This window comes from Sceloporus occidentalis, unplaced genomic scaffold (genome assembly GCF_023333645.1).
Source record: "Sceloporus occidentalis isolate IW3139 unplaced genomic scaffold, rSceOcc1.0.p SCAF_123, whole genome shotgun sequence".
Classification (NCBI taxonomy): Eukaryota; Metazoa; Chordata; class Lepidosauria; order Squamata; family Phrynosomatidae; genus Sceloporus; species Sceloporus occidentalis.
The window spans coordinates 883,449-900,927 of record NW_028317103.1 but is presented as its reverse complement, the minus strand read 5'-3'; the positions used below and the strand labels follow the sequence as shown (position 1 = coordinate 900,927).

At 37.1% G+C, this 17,479-nt stretch overlaps 1 protein-coding gene across 1 annotated transcript; it reads right to left on the bottom strand.

Annotated features, from left to right (window-relative positions):
- Positions 1-335: 335 nt before the first annotated feature.
- LOC149282086 (T-box transcription factor T-like) lies at positions 336-9,879 on the bottom strand. Its single transcript, XM_089498638.1, has 8 exons — positions 9,674-9,879; positions 7,399-7,663; positions 6,187-6,321; positions 4,757-4,818; positions 4,574-4,635; positions 2,071-2,247; positions 704-836; positions 336-597 (listed from the first exon to the last, which is right to left on the bottom strand). Exons 1-8 carry the CDS (start codon positions 9,877-9,879, stop codon positions 336-338), a joined length of 1,302 nt encoding a protein of 433 aa, XP_089354764.1.
- Between the last annotated feature and the right edge of the window lie 7,600 nt (positions 9,880-17,479).

The window sequence follows — 17,479 nt, the reverse complement described above, 5'->3', positions numbered from 1 at the left end:
TATGCCATATAGTGTAACTCAGAGGAATGTCCAATACTATTAAATATTAAACCACTGTTTTCAGTTTGAACTTATGTGTGCATGTCTGTCCCTGCATAGTATTTGTTACTTATTATTTTAGTTTGTTTTTATCAACAAATACAAGAGCATAGTGTACACGGTTTTTTTTTATATAATCAGGCAATTTTGCCATTTAAACCATTTTAGACATATTTCCATCCCATAGGAAAATAATTTTCATTTCCTAATATTTTTTAAAACCCCCATAAGTTAAATGCCACTATATTTGGATGATATTTTATGAGATATTTTAAAGACAACTCCAAGTCCTTTCTTTATAATGAAGGTGTCAGTGGAGGCCAAACTGGTGCTAATCTTTCCTGTGTTAAAATCTCAAACTGGTTATCTTCCAAGTCAGTGTTTCCGCCTTCATATAAAGGGGATTCCATTGATGGGGAAGGGACTATTTGGTTATATGGTGTATAATGTGTAGTAGAGCTCCTTAGGTATTGAGATCCTGCTCCATTCGTAACGCCTCCTGACTGAGACAGTGGTCCTATTGTGCTGCTGCTTACAGACCACAAACTGGGATATTGACTGCAGTGAGGAAGAAAAAAAAAAGCATTTGGTCATAAATTTAGCACATAAATACTTGATTATGATGACATACGTAAAACTTAAGCGTCTCTCCTGAAATACATACCAAGAACTTGTGGAGGTTCCATTCGTATGACTTATTGACAGCATATTTGAATGTGATTGCATCTGTAATCCAGGCCAATGGTCATTTGATTGAAACATGGGGATACATGTAGAAGGGCTGTCTGTGAAACTTGCTGCAATTATAAAATAAGCGTTAATGATTTCTTATTGTACAAATAAAATAACACAAAAAAAATAAAATACAAATATCATCTATCCTCTCTGCTCTTACCTGCTCTAAACCACCACCTTTCTATTCCCCTCTGCTCTGACCCAGCCCCTTTTTTAATGGGCTAAATCCTTGCTGGAGGATGTGCGATCAGGCATTCAGTCTGGTCTCCTCTTTGACAGCTGGAGCCATCATTTTGAGGGACCAGAAGACATGCCAGCTAGTGGACTTCCCCCTCCTCAGCAAGTAAATATGTTAATGTGTGTGTGTGTGTGTGTGTGTGAGTGTGAGTGTGAGAGAGTGAGAGAGAGAGAGAGAGAGAGAGAGAGAATGTGTTAAAGTATGCAGTTGGACCCCACTCCTCAGCAAACAAAGGTAGGGGGGGGGGGGTGTAGGCATGGTTGTATTTATGTACGTATGTTAGTGTGTGTTAGTATGTGTGTAAGTATGCTACTGTGTTTGTATGGGAAGAGCTTAAGGGGCCACAACAGTTTTTGTTACTCCACTGATACCTGTATCTTAGTATATGGAGTTAGAGTGTCAAATAAGAGCGGCTATGGTTAGTGGTAATGTAGGCAAAGAGGTGAAGACGAAGAGAAAGTGTGTGTAATTCTATAGTGTTAGTGATTGTGTGTTATTGTATATTGTTAGTTCTGGAAGGGAGGCAAAACAAAAAAACAAAAAATTTTCACCTAGGTGCCACTTACCCTAGGTTCTCTCCTACCATAATACAAGATTATACAAGCTGTCACGGGGCTGCAAACAGAAATCAGCAGCCAGACTGCTGTCCAGGGAAACCCACTGGTCTGTTTTTTTATGGGTTCCCCTGTGTCATCAGAGATCTCTAAGGATCCCTGGGAAGAGTAAACGGCTGACAGCAGTGTAAAAACGTTTTGGCAGAAAATGTGTGCCCCCAGATATGAGGGGGTCAGGAAAATACATAAATGCTGGGGAGAGTGAAGAAATGGGAAACAGAAGAGAGAGACAAAAAGGAAAAAAAGAAGAATGTGTGTAATGGAGAGGGGAAGGAAGAGTGAGAGGGAGTCTTACTTTTATATGTATTCAGAGGTAGAAGGTTTTTGGGGAGCATACTTATTCAAGGGTTAAACTGAGTTGCACTAGTAAAATTGAAATTAATAAGAAAATTGACTGGGGACTGAGTACATGTTGTATATGCTTAAAATGTAATAAATACTTACAGGGAGAATTATTTCTGTAGGTATATGGACTTGTGTACGGAGACGATCTGTGGTTTCTCAGTGAAGTAAATCTTTCACAGCCATGGGATGAGGAAAGGGTTAAAGGACCTCCAAACTGAGAATGATGATTGGCAGACGAACAAAGTGAACTAGATCCGGGAATCAGCCAGCTACCCACTAGAATGTGCAATATTCACAAAGAGATAGAACAGCAAAGTTATTTCGTGCAATGTTATTTCTTAATATTCTACCTACCATCTGCATATGTTAAGGAGGAAGCATGCATTGTAGTACAATAGCGGATTGCCAGGCTTCTGACACGGTCTCTTAACAATGTGGAGTTTGAAATTCATTTTTATTGTGCATAGAAAAGAGCATAATATGATAAACTGGTTCATAGTTGAGTTAAGCCCTTCCTTTTACCAATAGGCTTTTACCCCACCCCGTGTTATATTTGTTCTCTATCCTTGCTGTGCATAGACACTTGAAGACATGTCCCCTTTATATGCCCCTTTGTGGTTTGGTTAAGGCAGCAGTGCCTCTCTGCCACTATCCTACACATGGTTCTAACACTCAAAGTGAGGTTTATGTCTATAAAGATGCTGGGGTCTATTTACTAAAGACAGGATGAAACAGTACACGAAGGAAAGTTAGTTTACATGATGGGCCAACCCAACCAGGCATATGCTAAAAGCATAGCTTGGATGCCCATGAGTAAAGGGATACTCTGATCATCATTTGCACTTTAATTTATCTGGTAGCTGAAAGGTCCCTTTAAATTTATGTGGTGTCCCACTTGAAAAAGCATGTAAGCATTCTACAGAACCCTCTATATGCATTTGCTCCTTTCCCGTCCTACAGCTACTGCATTGCAAGATATCAGACTAAGGAAGAGACTTCAGGGCTACAGAATCTATCCCAGATAAGTACCTTTTTTGTCTCAATTTGAATCATATGAAATTACTCACAAAGTCGCGCCTTATGATCCTCCCATAAAGATACTGTAATAGACACACATTCTAACATGCTAACTCACTCTAAAACTGTACACACATACTACACACACTTTCTTTGCCCTACACCTCCTCTCCCAAGTGCCATTAACCTTAACCGCACCAATACTCCAACTCAATTTGGATGAAGTTTTCTTTCATTTTTAGACAACAAATTTTGCTTCCTGATCTTTCAGTTTGGATGAAATTCAGAAGGGTTTTCCGCCCATTTGGAAACAAAATTCAGACTAATATTTTCAAATGAGGGGGGGGGGTTCTATGCCACCTTCTAGACTCACATTTTACCTAAATCCAGCACCATGCTGCAGGACTAAATCCTCCCCCCCAAAAATGGACTGTTTTGATTTCTCAAAGTAAGAAAGGTGATGGAGGTAGAGGGCACAGGACTGGATTTCTCCAAAAAGTCGACATTGCATATGAATTGATTCCTTAGTGTAAGGAAGGTTATAAGAGTTGCAGTATTAGAGCACTGGGCAGATGCATCCAGCCCCATGCTAGTGGACAATTTTTTGGCAGCGGCAGCATTAAAACCACTAGGGCATGCACTGACAGAACCCAATGCTGCTTTATGATCTAAAAATATACAAACTTTGTCAACAGTTTTCTGGGCACCACAGAGATTGTGCAATGGCAGAGCTGGATCTAATGGATACACTGCCCTGGACTGCCTGACAAATTTGAGAACGATATATATTTTTTTTTTGATTTATGGTGTGCTTTACAAAACTAAAAAAAAAAAAAAAAAAAAAAAAAAAAACTTTGCTGGTAGTGTAAATGCATTACTGAAACACAATTCAGGAACCTTATTTCAAGAATTGGCTTCTAATTTTAAAGTTAAAAAAGCCCTTAAATATTAAATAATTTAAAATGTAAGTTAAAATGTAATCAGAACGTCTATGTCTATGCTTGTCCCTTTCCCATGTTGAGGGAGTAAAAAATAAGTACATACAAATTTGGAGTGCACTACTATACATATGCAAAAACTGACTCAAGCGCTAAACATATACACACCGACTCTTCCATTACAACACAACACGCATATCCCTCTAACCTCGTGTAGACTCATCTCAATCACAGACCACAAAGTAACAGCCACCTCTCAACTGCCATGTGGTAACGTTACATGACCCCGCTGGGCACCTCTGTCCCATGCACCCATGGCACCCACCACAGCATGCCCCTGCTTGGCTGGGTCCAATACACCAGTACTGGGTGTCCCCCCCCCCCCCCCGATACTAGGAACTTATGTCTGATGAAAATTATCAAGAAACTGTACCCTGGTTATTAGGGTATTTGATAGATACATTTGTGAATGACTTTACCTTAAAATTAAGTCATCTTCAATAGATGATTTGAACGGTAATAAATGTTTAACAGGCTATAGAGCACGGGTAAAGAGTGACTGACCTGAAATTAATTCAGCTTTTAAAAATATTTCACCTGCAATTGTCACATCAAGATTTACATATGAGTTATGTACAGTAACTTACACTGAGAATACCCAGATTGTTGACTGTTTTCAGTTTCATTGATGAAATCTTTTTGGTCACTTCTGACAATAAAAAAACAAAACAAAAACAATGAGCAGGTAAAAAAATAAAAGCATAGAATACATTTATATGCTGTAAACAGAATATATTTTCATAATAAAATTAATACTACCGAAACATTACCTTTCCTTGGCATCCAGAAAAGCTTTGGCAAATGGATTGTGTTTTATTTTTAGAGCAGTGATCTGAAAGAAAAAAAAAAAAAAGTTACAGCAAATTTAACAAGGCAACATGTTGAATTATACAATCTGCATAGAGTATATTTGGGTTATATTTTAATGTCAGTTCCATATTAACTTGACTATAATATTGTACAGGTGTTAAAAGTTTAGCTCAGATTGTTGCTGTACAAATAACTGAAATACATGCAATTTCACACAATAATAGTAAACAGCATTCACAGAAATTCCTGCTGGTCAATTTATTTAGGTGCTCTATGTAGCCAGTAATAACAAATACACACAAGAAACGTATCTACCGTTACTGAGTACATTTCCTGCACAGAAAATAGTAGCTAGAGAGGCAAAGGGGCAAATGCATATTGGGGACCTCTCGGCTATTATATGCATTAGTGATGGCTGGATTTTCTCTATAAGGAAAGTTTCAATCCTCCATGTTATTTGCACTTGCTGTTTTTTTGTCTCCTATGTAAACACAATGCAACCTGTAAACACCATCAATATTCAATGTTTTGTGTACCTGAAGATTGTTGGTAAACACATATGCAATCGCATATGACACAGGGCTTTCCCTTCTCCTTTAACCCATTAAGGACAATGGGCGGTCCCTAAACCCATTGAAAACAATGCATTTTGTCACTAAGGGGTTAAAGGAAAGGATATAATCTTTTCCCCCCCGGAAAGTGTATTTCATTTTTTTCAGTGCAAGAAAAATGTACAAAAGAAGGTTCTCAAACAATGACAGTTATCTCAGACGAATGTCCTGATCACATTCTGTTTTTAGAAATGAGTAAACAACTTTAATAAATGTATTGTATAATTTGCCTTTACAATTTAAACTATTTTATAACTAATCTCTTACGCTTTTCTGAATCAAACAAAATGTTATTACAAAAATATTACTCACATATATAACTTTGTTAAGACATTGGCAGCAACTGCTTTAAGTGAAGGCATTAAAAGTTGCGAAAAAGTAAGTAGTTCACAAGATTGTTATGGAGATATTCATGTATTGCTATGTTTACACTGGGGCCAGTGCTGAGATGTGAATTTTCATGTGTATCTGTGAATATGGGGTGTGGTTTCTTGTAAATGTTATACTATAAAATCAATTAAAAAAATGACTGCCATGTTTTTGTGGGTTTTTAGGCTGCACTAGAAAGACTAATTGCTTGCACAAATCTGTATGATATCACTCACCAGTTTAATTAAATATATTTCAGTTATAATCTGTAATTAGTGCTTAATGACCGATTGTGCACTAGTTTTTGTATGGTAGCCACTCTGCAATTTTTTGTAAATCTTATTTTATTGTACTGAACCTGTTGCAGTCTATTAAGTAAAGTATTGTCAAAGCTTGGTAAGATTTCATACCTCTTCATTTTGGTAGGCTGTCACAGCTATAAATTGTGTTTCTGGAAATGAGTGACTGGTAATCATTTTCTGTGGTCCTCCAACTCTTACTATATGAATTCTGGGTTCATACTTATGTAATGAATTTAACATAATCTGTAAGAAACAAAAGCAGAGTTTAGCTATGGTACTGTACTACCATGGTTTGTACTATTTTAATAAAAGATAACATCTTACAAGTACCTTATAAATATAATATATATATATATATATATATATATATATATATATATATATATATATATATATATATATACACACACACACACACACCCCTAAATAGCCCTAAATAAGAGAATACGAGAATCAAAACCAATGTCCCTATAATTTAACTATTATTAATTCATAATGATTCATTCATGTCCATCTTGGGCTTTTATCAGTCCTGTCTTTAACTTATCTCCACACACTTTTTAACCACCGTATTTGCTCGATTATAAGACAAGGTTTTTTTCAGAGCAAATGCTCTGAAAAATACCCCTCGTCTTATAATCGGGGTCGTCTTATAATCAGACCTCAAATAGGTCTGACTATGAGACGACTAAGATCCAGACCCCCCCACAGCTGCAGGGGACCTGGATCCTCCAGAAATGCCTTTTTAACTCTCTGTACGCCACTCTGCCTCCTGAATGCCTTAAACCTCCCTATATGCCACTCTTCCCCATAATATGCCTTTTAACCCTCTAAATGCCAGAGTGGCATATAGGTGTACAAGGCATTTCTGGAGGCAGAGTGGCACACAGGTGGTCAAAAGGCATATCATGGGGAACAGTGGCATATAGAGGGTTAAAAGGCATATCATGGGGCACAGTGGCATATAGGGGGTATAAGGCATTTCTGGGGCAGATGTGCATAACTGGGGGGCAGGTTGGAAAATAGAAGGAAATAAAACCAAAATATTTTTCTCAATCATAGCCTTTATTAAAAAAAAAATAAAAAATAGTTTAGATTAATTAACATTTACTGGTAAAACTTTTTTCCTATAGTGTCGTCTTATAATCAACGTAAAGTTTTATAATAATTTATCAACTATTAAGGTTCTGGGGTTACAAAAAACAAACAATCAAGCCTGAAACCCATATGTTACGTTGTTAAGTGGCACAATAACACAGCCGATCTCTGTATAAAGTAACAAAATGAATAGAAAGTTAATATGGTAGATATATATATTACCTGTCCTTCACCATTCATCTTATTGGTAAGTTTAACTTTGCTGAATGAAACTGGGGCTTTCATCCAGTGAGCACCAAAGTTGGGAGAGTCTGGGTGGATGTAAACACAGCTGGGAGCCTGTGGCTCAGGTTTGCCACCTGGTACCCACTCTCCATTCACATATTTCCAACGATTGTTGTCAGCAGTCATAAAATCCATCAAAAAAGAGTACATGGCATTTGGATCAAGACCGGTGACATTAACCTTTAGCACAGGAAACATTCGTCTGTAATCAAGAGAAAGGATATTTTATATTAGTAAACAAGTAGCAATAACATTTCCTGGTTAGTTTGCAAATGAACCTAGTATAAGCAAAATAATAATACTGCCCCTTCATGGCCAGGAGCTCTGCTCCCTGTAACTAGAGCTTGTTTTCCATTTTATCATTTTGTTCAGTCATGATTCCACTTTTCAGACAGGGCTTTTTTTTTTTTTTTTTTTATTACCAATTTTTTATAGTCTGTCATTTAGTACAATTATTTGTAAATTATATATTTGCTATTGAACCTTGGATTTCTTCCACAGGTTAGTTGCCCCTGATGAAAAACACTGAATAGTGTCCAGAAACTCTGTTTTTCTCTTGTCTCCGGTACCAGTGACCAGCCTGTATGTGGGCTCATCAGAGGTCTCAGGAGGGTCAGCACTGATACTCTTATCTTTGTTTCTGGCCGTCTTCAGCATTCTCCATTGTTGATTCTACAGCATTCTCCATGCTGAAGAACGTCATAACACCTTGTCATGATACTGGCTTCAGATGGTAGGGAAGACCCCAGGCTATCTAAGGCCTGATCTCCTGTATATTAGTGGGTAAACATCCTTGTCATTGTAAAAAAGCCATAGGATGTACTATCACATCATATATACCAAGTTTTATGGGACATTAAATGCGTCGCAATGTGGTTAAACCTATTATGATGGCAATCCATATTTCTATGCATTTATAAAAGTGTACTATTCCTTATAAAAGTCAAAATATGGACAAATTAAAAAAAATAAAGGATATTGTGCCTAAAATATTCTTTTTTTTTTTTTAATTATACTTAATGTTTTTATTTAAAAATGTATATTTCCTAACCCAGACTGTAAGAATTAATAGACTAAAGAACCTTTATATATAAACTTCATGAGCTATGACTTCTGTCTGCCTTCGAATATTTACCAATATACATTTTTCTAGCGCACCAATACTTTACTATGATAAGTGTAAACTTATTAGAAGTGTGTAAATGAGAATATCTACAGGAATAACACTGTTAGAAAAGAAAAAAAAAGTATAGTCATATTATTCTTGACTTTTGAAATGAGGGATGTGTTAATGTGCCGAGACCTTAAAACAGGTCATTATTTTGCCGGAATCTTAAATAACAATTTTGTGCATAAAAAAAAAAACCTATTCTGTGGATGTTTACATATTAGAATAAGCAATACATATGTATTTACTAATTTGAGTGTTTTACACAAGAGGTTTCATGAGGTTTGTGTATCAGCTCCTTGACTCTACTATAAATTATAAAGAGCCAACCACAGTGAGCTCCTGCTGCAGGAAGAGCTTGGCTAGATTTGTATGATTAGTTAAATCAGTGACATTTCTTTCCCCATTATATGGGGCAAACTCAGCCCTTGACATTGAACAAACTTGCCAGCGTTGGCCCTTCATAGTGAATAGTAAAGGGAGACAGTTAAAACCACAACTCTCCTGCAACTCATTTAGTGAATAAACCCCAAACTAAAGTGGATAACTTCTGGTCAGATTCTGCCAACAACTGCAGCTTTCATAAGATGAAATTAAGTTTACATTTCTCAAAAGCAATTAACGAAATAAACAAGCTAGTAATCAGTGAAAAAATGTTATACTAAAATCGGGAAATGGGACAGTTTCCCTTTAAGAAATAATCAAAGCTTCTATAACAATAGGAACATTACTATATCAAAGTAAGGATGCGAAGAAAACAAAAACCAATATTACACTATAAAACGTTGCAATTCTTAATCGAAGACACATTAGACTACTGTAAGTTCACAGGTCCAGCTTCGCACATTTTTGCAGCGGTGGCGGTAATAAATTTCACTATTAAAAGACAAGTTATACCTACGAAGTTGTCTTTTTCATAAGTTTCTTATTTTTCAAACCGAAATAACCTCATTCATCGAAATCACTGACATACGCATTTACATTAGTTTGGTGTGGCTTGGGTTTGCCCTATGACACAGAACAACAAACTTCATAATTCCTTACCTGCCATTCTTGGTGACTATCATTTCGTTTGTAAGTTCTTTGAATCGTATCCACAAATCGATGTCCTCTAAATTAACTTTAAGTTCTCTTTCGGTAGGGTCGCCCTTCTCGCTACCAGCCTGTAGTTCATGCTCTACAGCTGTTAGAAGGTGATCCATTTTACAAGACAGACCATTGCTACAACCTTCAGTCCCACTAGTAGTCATACTGCATTGATGACTATGGCGAACAAAGTAGATCCCCTCTATGACAATCCACAAAACTTAACTCGCCAACACTGATGAGACTCCTAACCTGCGCAACTGGATATGACTAAAGACGCCGGCGGTCTTCATGCAACGTTCTGATTGGTTGAAAACTTTGTTTGATGTTGCTCTCTCTCAGAAGTGATTGGTGTAAACCTGACACGGTTAGCTACTTTTAATTGCTCCTCAGATTAAGCTAGAGTATATGTAAACATCTAAATGTTTGCGCCTACATGGAAGACCACAGGTGCCGCAAGGAAGAGGTGTGTCTCAAAGCCTCATGACTTGGTTTGAATTTGATGGGCTTAATTGGGAACTAACACTCAGGAGAATTAAAAATTCACATTTTACCAGCTGAAAAGCATGGCTGCCTTAATGGGCCTTTTTGTATGTTTTCTTGTCACACATGTGTGAGATTTTGAAAGGGAAACCAGCAGGAAATAATCCTCTTCCTTTCCTTCTAGTCGATCAAAGACAATATTTTACAACATAGCATATCAAAAGTACCTGGCTGGTACAAGTATGTGTTAATAGATAAAAGTTAAGTAAATTGAATTATCGGACAGTGCGCCAAAAATTACAATTTAAAAATATGAGGGACGGCCGAAGATTATGTATGCATGAGCGAGACTTTAGAATGCACCTACAATGTATTTAAAGTCGATTTTTTTTATTTAAATGTTTTAGTCCGCTAAAACCCATATTGGAACTGTGTTTATGGTTTTATTTGTTTTTGTTGAGTTCGTTTCAAAATATTCAATAGCCTAAACTCTTACCAGCGTTTATCCTGGGAAACATTTTTTTATGGAGCCTCGGTGGGCTAACTACAGCGGCATTCAATTGCGAATAAACGACGCGCTTGCTATTAAATGCGACAAGGTGAGAGGAAAATTCGAATTAGGATTCTCTGCCTGATACTGTACAATTGAGATTGCAAAACTTGTTTTTTATGTTCTGTGTAATAGGGAAAACAATCACATAATAAGCAACATTAATATATACTTCGTTAACACGTAGTTGATGCCAGTTTACACCGAGTGTGCGCTATAAGGGCGGTTTTATAGTCTACTTACCTAAATGTCTCCTACATTTCCTAACACGACCTATATTTAGGGACGTTTGCCACTGACCACAAGCAGCAGAATTTTAGAGACCTAATTGCCATGGTCCCGCTTAACGGATATTCCAGGCAGGTGAATGCCTGATACATTCATATAGCACGATGATTCACAACATCGCAATGATATAAAAATCCAAAGAATATGATCAAGCAACTTCACAAATCCGAACAAACATTAAAGGCACATTTCATTAAATCTCTAAACATTTTATACAGCTGAATACTATCATTTTAAATTGCTGAAGAAAAACGCAAAGAATAAGAATAATGCAAAGCAGGAGCACATTACAGCTTTATATGTTCATGTTAGAGGTGAATCCTGTGTCGTTGTATGTTTCCCAATATATATATATATATATATATGCTAATTTATTGGTCTTTATATTTGTACATACTATTAAAATATTAGCACAGCTGCACCATAGGAGCTGCAGAGAATTAACCTAATCGAATAATAAATGAACACACTTTTTTTTTTTTTTTAAAACAGCCTTCTACCCCATTAAATATTTTGTTTTCTTTTTCTTATTTATCTTGCAGGTTTATAGTGTTCTGTCATTTATTTTGGTCATGATTGCAATAAATATAAAGAGCCATATTGGAACTAATACAAACACATTTCAGGTGCTGGACTATATATATATATATATATATATATATATATATATATATATATGTATGTGTGTGCGCGTGCAAAGCACCATCATTCCTGTACCTCTCATTTTACTTGGCAGACCCAACATATTTTAACTTAATCCAATGGGGAAGGTGCTAAATTATTAGATGAGGAATTGTAATGGAGCATAATATTTGACATACAAAAAAGATATGTATTGGCACACATTCATTGACTGTTTTTTTGTTTGTTTGTTTTTGTGCCATTTATGGAAGGATTGCTGTTCAGTTACTAATTGTCTGCCTGTAATGTTATCTCAATTTAAATTGCATTGGTTCATAATACTTTTTAACCCATTATGTATGGTGGCATACATCCAAAAGGCTGTATATGATTCTATACTTCCTAACTTTTCAAATGGTTAGCTTTTTTTTTTTTCCATTTTACATAAACACACTTATGCACAGGTACCTATTGGAAGCTTCATTTTGTCTATTTTTTTACATTCAGTTGTGTTAGAAAACAGCTCTATATGTTGCCACCTATTTAAAACCCAGATGAGGTGGGTCTCTCCAACTAAGCAGCTGGACAAGCAGGAAACTGTTTTGGGGATGTCATTCTGAAACTAACAATGACCTTGATATATCTGTAAAGTTCTTTGTTTAAAACGTTAGTGTTCAGATGTCAACAATCCGTTCAGACAAAAAGCTGGACAGGTGACGGTACAGGAATCCTTATTAGAGTACCAGACGTGTGGCCTGTGAAAAATAAGTAAGGAATTGATTAAAAGACTGTGATCTGCAATTTAAATAAGTACAGCACCTGAAATGTGTTTGTATTAGTTCCAATATTGCTCTTTATATTTATTGCAATCATGACCAAATTAAATGACAGAACACTATAAACCTGCAAGATAAATTAGAAAAAGAAAACTTAAAATATTTAATGGGGTAGAAGGCAATTTTGTTCTACACAAGGCTGTTTTAAAACTTTTTTTGTTAATTTATTATTCAATTAGATTCATTCTCTGCAGTTCCTATGGTGCAGCTCTGATAATATTTTAATACTATGTACAAATATAAAGACTAAGAAATTAGCATCTAAATTGTATTGGCTCAATAGGACTATGTTTTCTTCATTTCTTTTACACATTGGGTATCATTTTCCTCGGGCATTAATAAGCTACCGGTTTTGGATATTGAATATATAGATCGACATATCAATTAACTATAGGTCTTTCATGTCATTTTATATATTTTGTGGGTTTGACTGCCATGTTAGAATAAACCTCTGCACTTGTTTCAAACACCTGATATGCGTGCAAAAATTGCTGAGAAGCCATTTCACCATTAAAAGTTCCCATTAACATGTGAGAAACTTGCAGCTCACGGCGTTGACTTCCTAATAACATTCTAGATAAAGAAGGAAACTCGTCAGCGAATTTTAACACTAGACAGGTTTTGCAGACATTTAGACCATGTTTACAATGTGCAATGCATTGCACTTGTAAATGTGCAGTGCTTTTAATGCACTGTTACATAGAAACTGACAACACACAACTTTAAACATAAAGTCGGGTTGATATGATTCCATTGTACAAGGCAAATTTTCATTACAATTTAGCTCTGCCCATGTTATAGTCACAAAGTAGGTTCTTAATGCATGTGTTGCGTATTTAAATGGATATAAATAATTTGCAAGATCAGAAACCTCATACGTTTACCGCAGGGAGATCTTGTCAAGCAAACCGTATTGATAAGCAGGCAATGCAGTGAGGAGGTTGAAAAAAGGAATGGGATAGAGCCTCGAGGGAGTTTGGGGGAGGGCTTCTAAAATGGTTAATAGTTTGTGGGATGAAATATTTGGGAAGACTTTGGGATCTCAATATGTATAGAATGGAAGAAAATGGATTTAAGTACAGCAGGGAGAAATGTTTAGATGTATGGACGTTTTACTTTCCCAAGTGGGTATATAAATTGAACAGCCTCCCATCAGAAAGGCTAAAGCAGTGAGCTTCATGGGATAGTCATAAAGCTTACCTGATTCTAAGAAAAGACTAAGATGTAATTGAACCTGAGTCTCTATGTCAGGTAAAATGAGCAGACTAGTTGGGCCAAATGGCCCTTATCTGCTCTCAAATTGCATGTTCTGTTAAAACTACCTTTAATTATTGTAAACTTTAAAAGCTTTGAGTTGGGGCAAGCGGTGGATCTGAACAGGCACTAAATGGCCATGGTTCTGTCACTTTGAAACAACGACAAAAGGCTACCATAACTTAGGCTGTTCCATTGCCACTGAATACAGTGTGTTTCTTATTGCCTACACCTTTTTAACTAAAGATTTAATTTGTATCCCTGTTGAATACTATTAAGAGCTAATTTGATCATCGTTCACTGATCTATCAAGTAAGAGAAACAATGAATTGGAAGCAGAATTTGAGATCAGTTTTCTTTTTTGAGAAGCAGAAGAAGAATTTATCATACACAACCATAGGCAAATATGATGGAAGTAGATGGGGACAAATATAATTTTTTATTTATTTTTTAGTTTTTTTATCCTCTTTACTTTGCATCAAGCAATTGCACCAGCTAATAGAATATTGACATTTCATTACAACAATCGTTTTGACAGAGAAACAGAGAGAGATGCCACATCAGAATATGTATTGGAACAAGTCCTTTAACATGCATTTCCTGTAATCATGTTCTTTACCATAAATGTATGGATCTGAAATGTCTCTCCTGTCTCGTTAATGCCACAGTGTTTGAAAAAGTCAACAGAGTTCCAACAGTCCAATGTAAAAACATCAAATAGAGAGTGTAACAGAATACGCAGTGTCCGCCTGGTATGTAAAAGTGAACTTTAAACTTGCTCTGTCTGTGGATCCTGACCCCTATCCTTCAGTGCATTTAGCATGCCCTAATATCGCAATCTCTAAGCCACCAGAAGTTCCACAAGTCCCCCTGACTATCCAATTGATTTGATGCCCCCTGAGCCACATGTTCATATTGTTCATTTTCCTCAATTAAGGATATTGGTTGTGCCATTGGCATTTTCCACATTCTGGCAATCAATGATTTTGCTGCCATGAGAATATGCATCACTCATTTTCTCAATTCCTTACCTATACCTTTCATATACCGGTATATCCAGCAGGGCTATTTTGGGTGTGGTATTCTTATTGGAAGGAAGTTGATTAAATCAAATTCAAGTTAAATAAATCAAAAAGATTAGACCAAAAGGGCCTGACGTTAATAAAGTCCCACTAGATATGGAATATCGAGTCTGGCCTGGCATTGCATCGCCAGCATACAATTATTGCATCCGGGTAGATATCCCCCAACCTCACTGGTACAGATTGCCATCGGTGTAGTGTGGTGATATGTGTGTGCCCCTGATCCATTGTAAGTATAATAGAGGAACTAAGGACGTGTCCCTGATGAAAAATGTAACTTTGATCGTGGGCATTGAATAGGAGACTTTAGGTCGTTCTTCACTATAGCACCAAAGAAGCTGTTGATAATTATATGGGTATAGAAAACCAACTTTGCTGCATTATGATAGTTAAGCATGTTCGGCACTCCCATTCCCCCTTGAAATACTGTGGCGTTTTCCTTGTGAATCTGGGTTTATGTCTTAGCCAAATCTGTCTGGCTATTCTGTGGCACTAAAAGTGAAATGGCATGGAATAGATACATCCGTTTTGGGAGACAACATATTTTCAACCCCCCACCATGATATTTTGAATATCATGGCATTTCTGGATATCTTACAACTTCTGGTTCTATTGCACCAAAGTTTGTATAGATTTTGTCAAATTATATCCTTAGATATGCTATCACTCCTCCATTCAAATGCATTTCTAGCTTTAAGTAAATCAATAGCCATTGGGTTGTAGGTATTTTTGTGGTATATCTGTCCATATTCATCCCTTACAAAATTTATTGGAAGTAGGTCTGTAGTCGGGTTGGAAATTGCTAAGAGGATGTCATCCACAAATAGCCCTATGTTATGTTTCCTAGATGTGGTGCAAAAGCCTTGTATATCTGATGCATTTCTAATAGGAGTTGCTATGGGTTTTTGTGCCAATAAAAATATGGGGCAAGCCTGTCTTATACCATTCATTTTTTGGAAGGGGTTGATTGTAACCTGGCATATGAAACACTAGCTTTTGTGAGGAGGAAAAGGCAAATTTTTAGTTTTAGGGCATCTCTCATATATTTCCAAGTCGATTATGGTCGGTAGTACCTTATTTCAGCCTTTTCCAGAATTTTGGAGTACAATTTGGTGTGTGGGTTTAATAATGAGAGAGAATTCTCGCACTTTGCCTGTGATTTTTTTTCCCTTGCTGGGGGTGTGTGGTGATATTGGCATTTAAGAAACTCCTGTGTACCACTCCCTGTGTGAAGAAATAATTGAATAGCCGAAAATGCTATCTCATTTAGTTCCCTTTAGAATCACGATGTCTCCTTGATGGGGACCACCCTCTTCTCCTTCAAAAGCTTTATGATCTTGGCCTTCGTGATACTGTTCTCTCATGGCTCACTTCCTACCTCTAGTGTCTCTGTCTCTAGTAACACTTCCCCTCCCCTCTCTCAGTTGGGGTACCCCAAGGCTCAGTTTTAGGACCCCTTCTGTTCTCTCTTTACCCTTCCTACCTTGGCAAACTGATCTCATCCTTTGGCTTTCAATACCACCTGTACACTGATGACACCTAGATCTATCTATACTCCCCTGATCTCTCTCCCTCTATCTTAGATCGTGTAACTTAACTGCCTTGCATCTGTCTCTACCTGGATGTCTGCACGTTTCTTGAAACTTAACCTCTCCAAAACTGAACTCCTCATCTTCCCTCCTTCCAATGCTAAGATTCCCCCATCTATCTCCCTCAATGTTAATGGTGCTATCATCTCCCCGTCTACTCATCCACGCTGTCTTGGTGTCACCCTTGACATGTGACCTTTCGTTCACACCCCATATTCAGTCTGTCTCTAAAACCTGCTGCCTCCATCTTAAAAACGTTGCCCGCATCCGTCACTTCCTAACACAACATGCCACTAAGGCTCATTGTCCTTCACAGCGATTGCCCTCCCTACATTTCCTCACTCATCAAATACACTCCTAACAGGTCTCTCTGCTCATCCAATGATCTCCTTCTATCCTCTCCTCTGATTTCTAGCTCTCATGCCCACTTACAAGATTTCTCAAGGGCTGCCCCTATCCTCTGAAATGCCCTCCCCCGGTCTATCCATCTCTCCCCTACAACGTAGCACACTAACGGCCTCCCATATTCCTTTAGCAGGGCCCTCCTCACCTGTTGTCTCTGTTAGTCAATTTGTTATGTTACATACTACTTGTTATGTCCTGTCTACACATTGTACAGCGCTACGGAATTTGATGGCGCTATATAAAACAATAAATAATATGTAGAGAGAATTCATAGGTTATATATACCTGATCTTGTTATGATGTTGAAAGTTCTACTGGTTACTTTTGTTTTGATCTACACAGTGCCTATGGGGAAGGGACTGTGTAGGAATGTCTTGCTAAGAGGACTAGCATCGAGGGAGAGGGGATTACTATCAGTTTTCATTACTGATATGTACCACTCCCTGTGTGAAAATCTGATTGAACAGCCGAAAATGCAATCTTATTTAGATCATATGAGGATAGCTGCATCTCCTTGATGGAGATATGTTGTGCAGAGGGTGAACGGATTCCCTCTGTGATCATTTAGATCCCATGAGGATTTTACAAGAAGATTGAATTTGTGCCGTGTTTAACCCCTTTGTGACAATGGCTGATTTAATTGTTTTGTGCGGTGT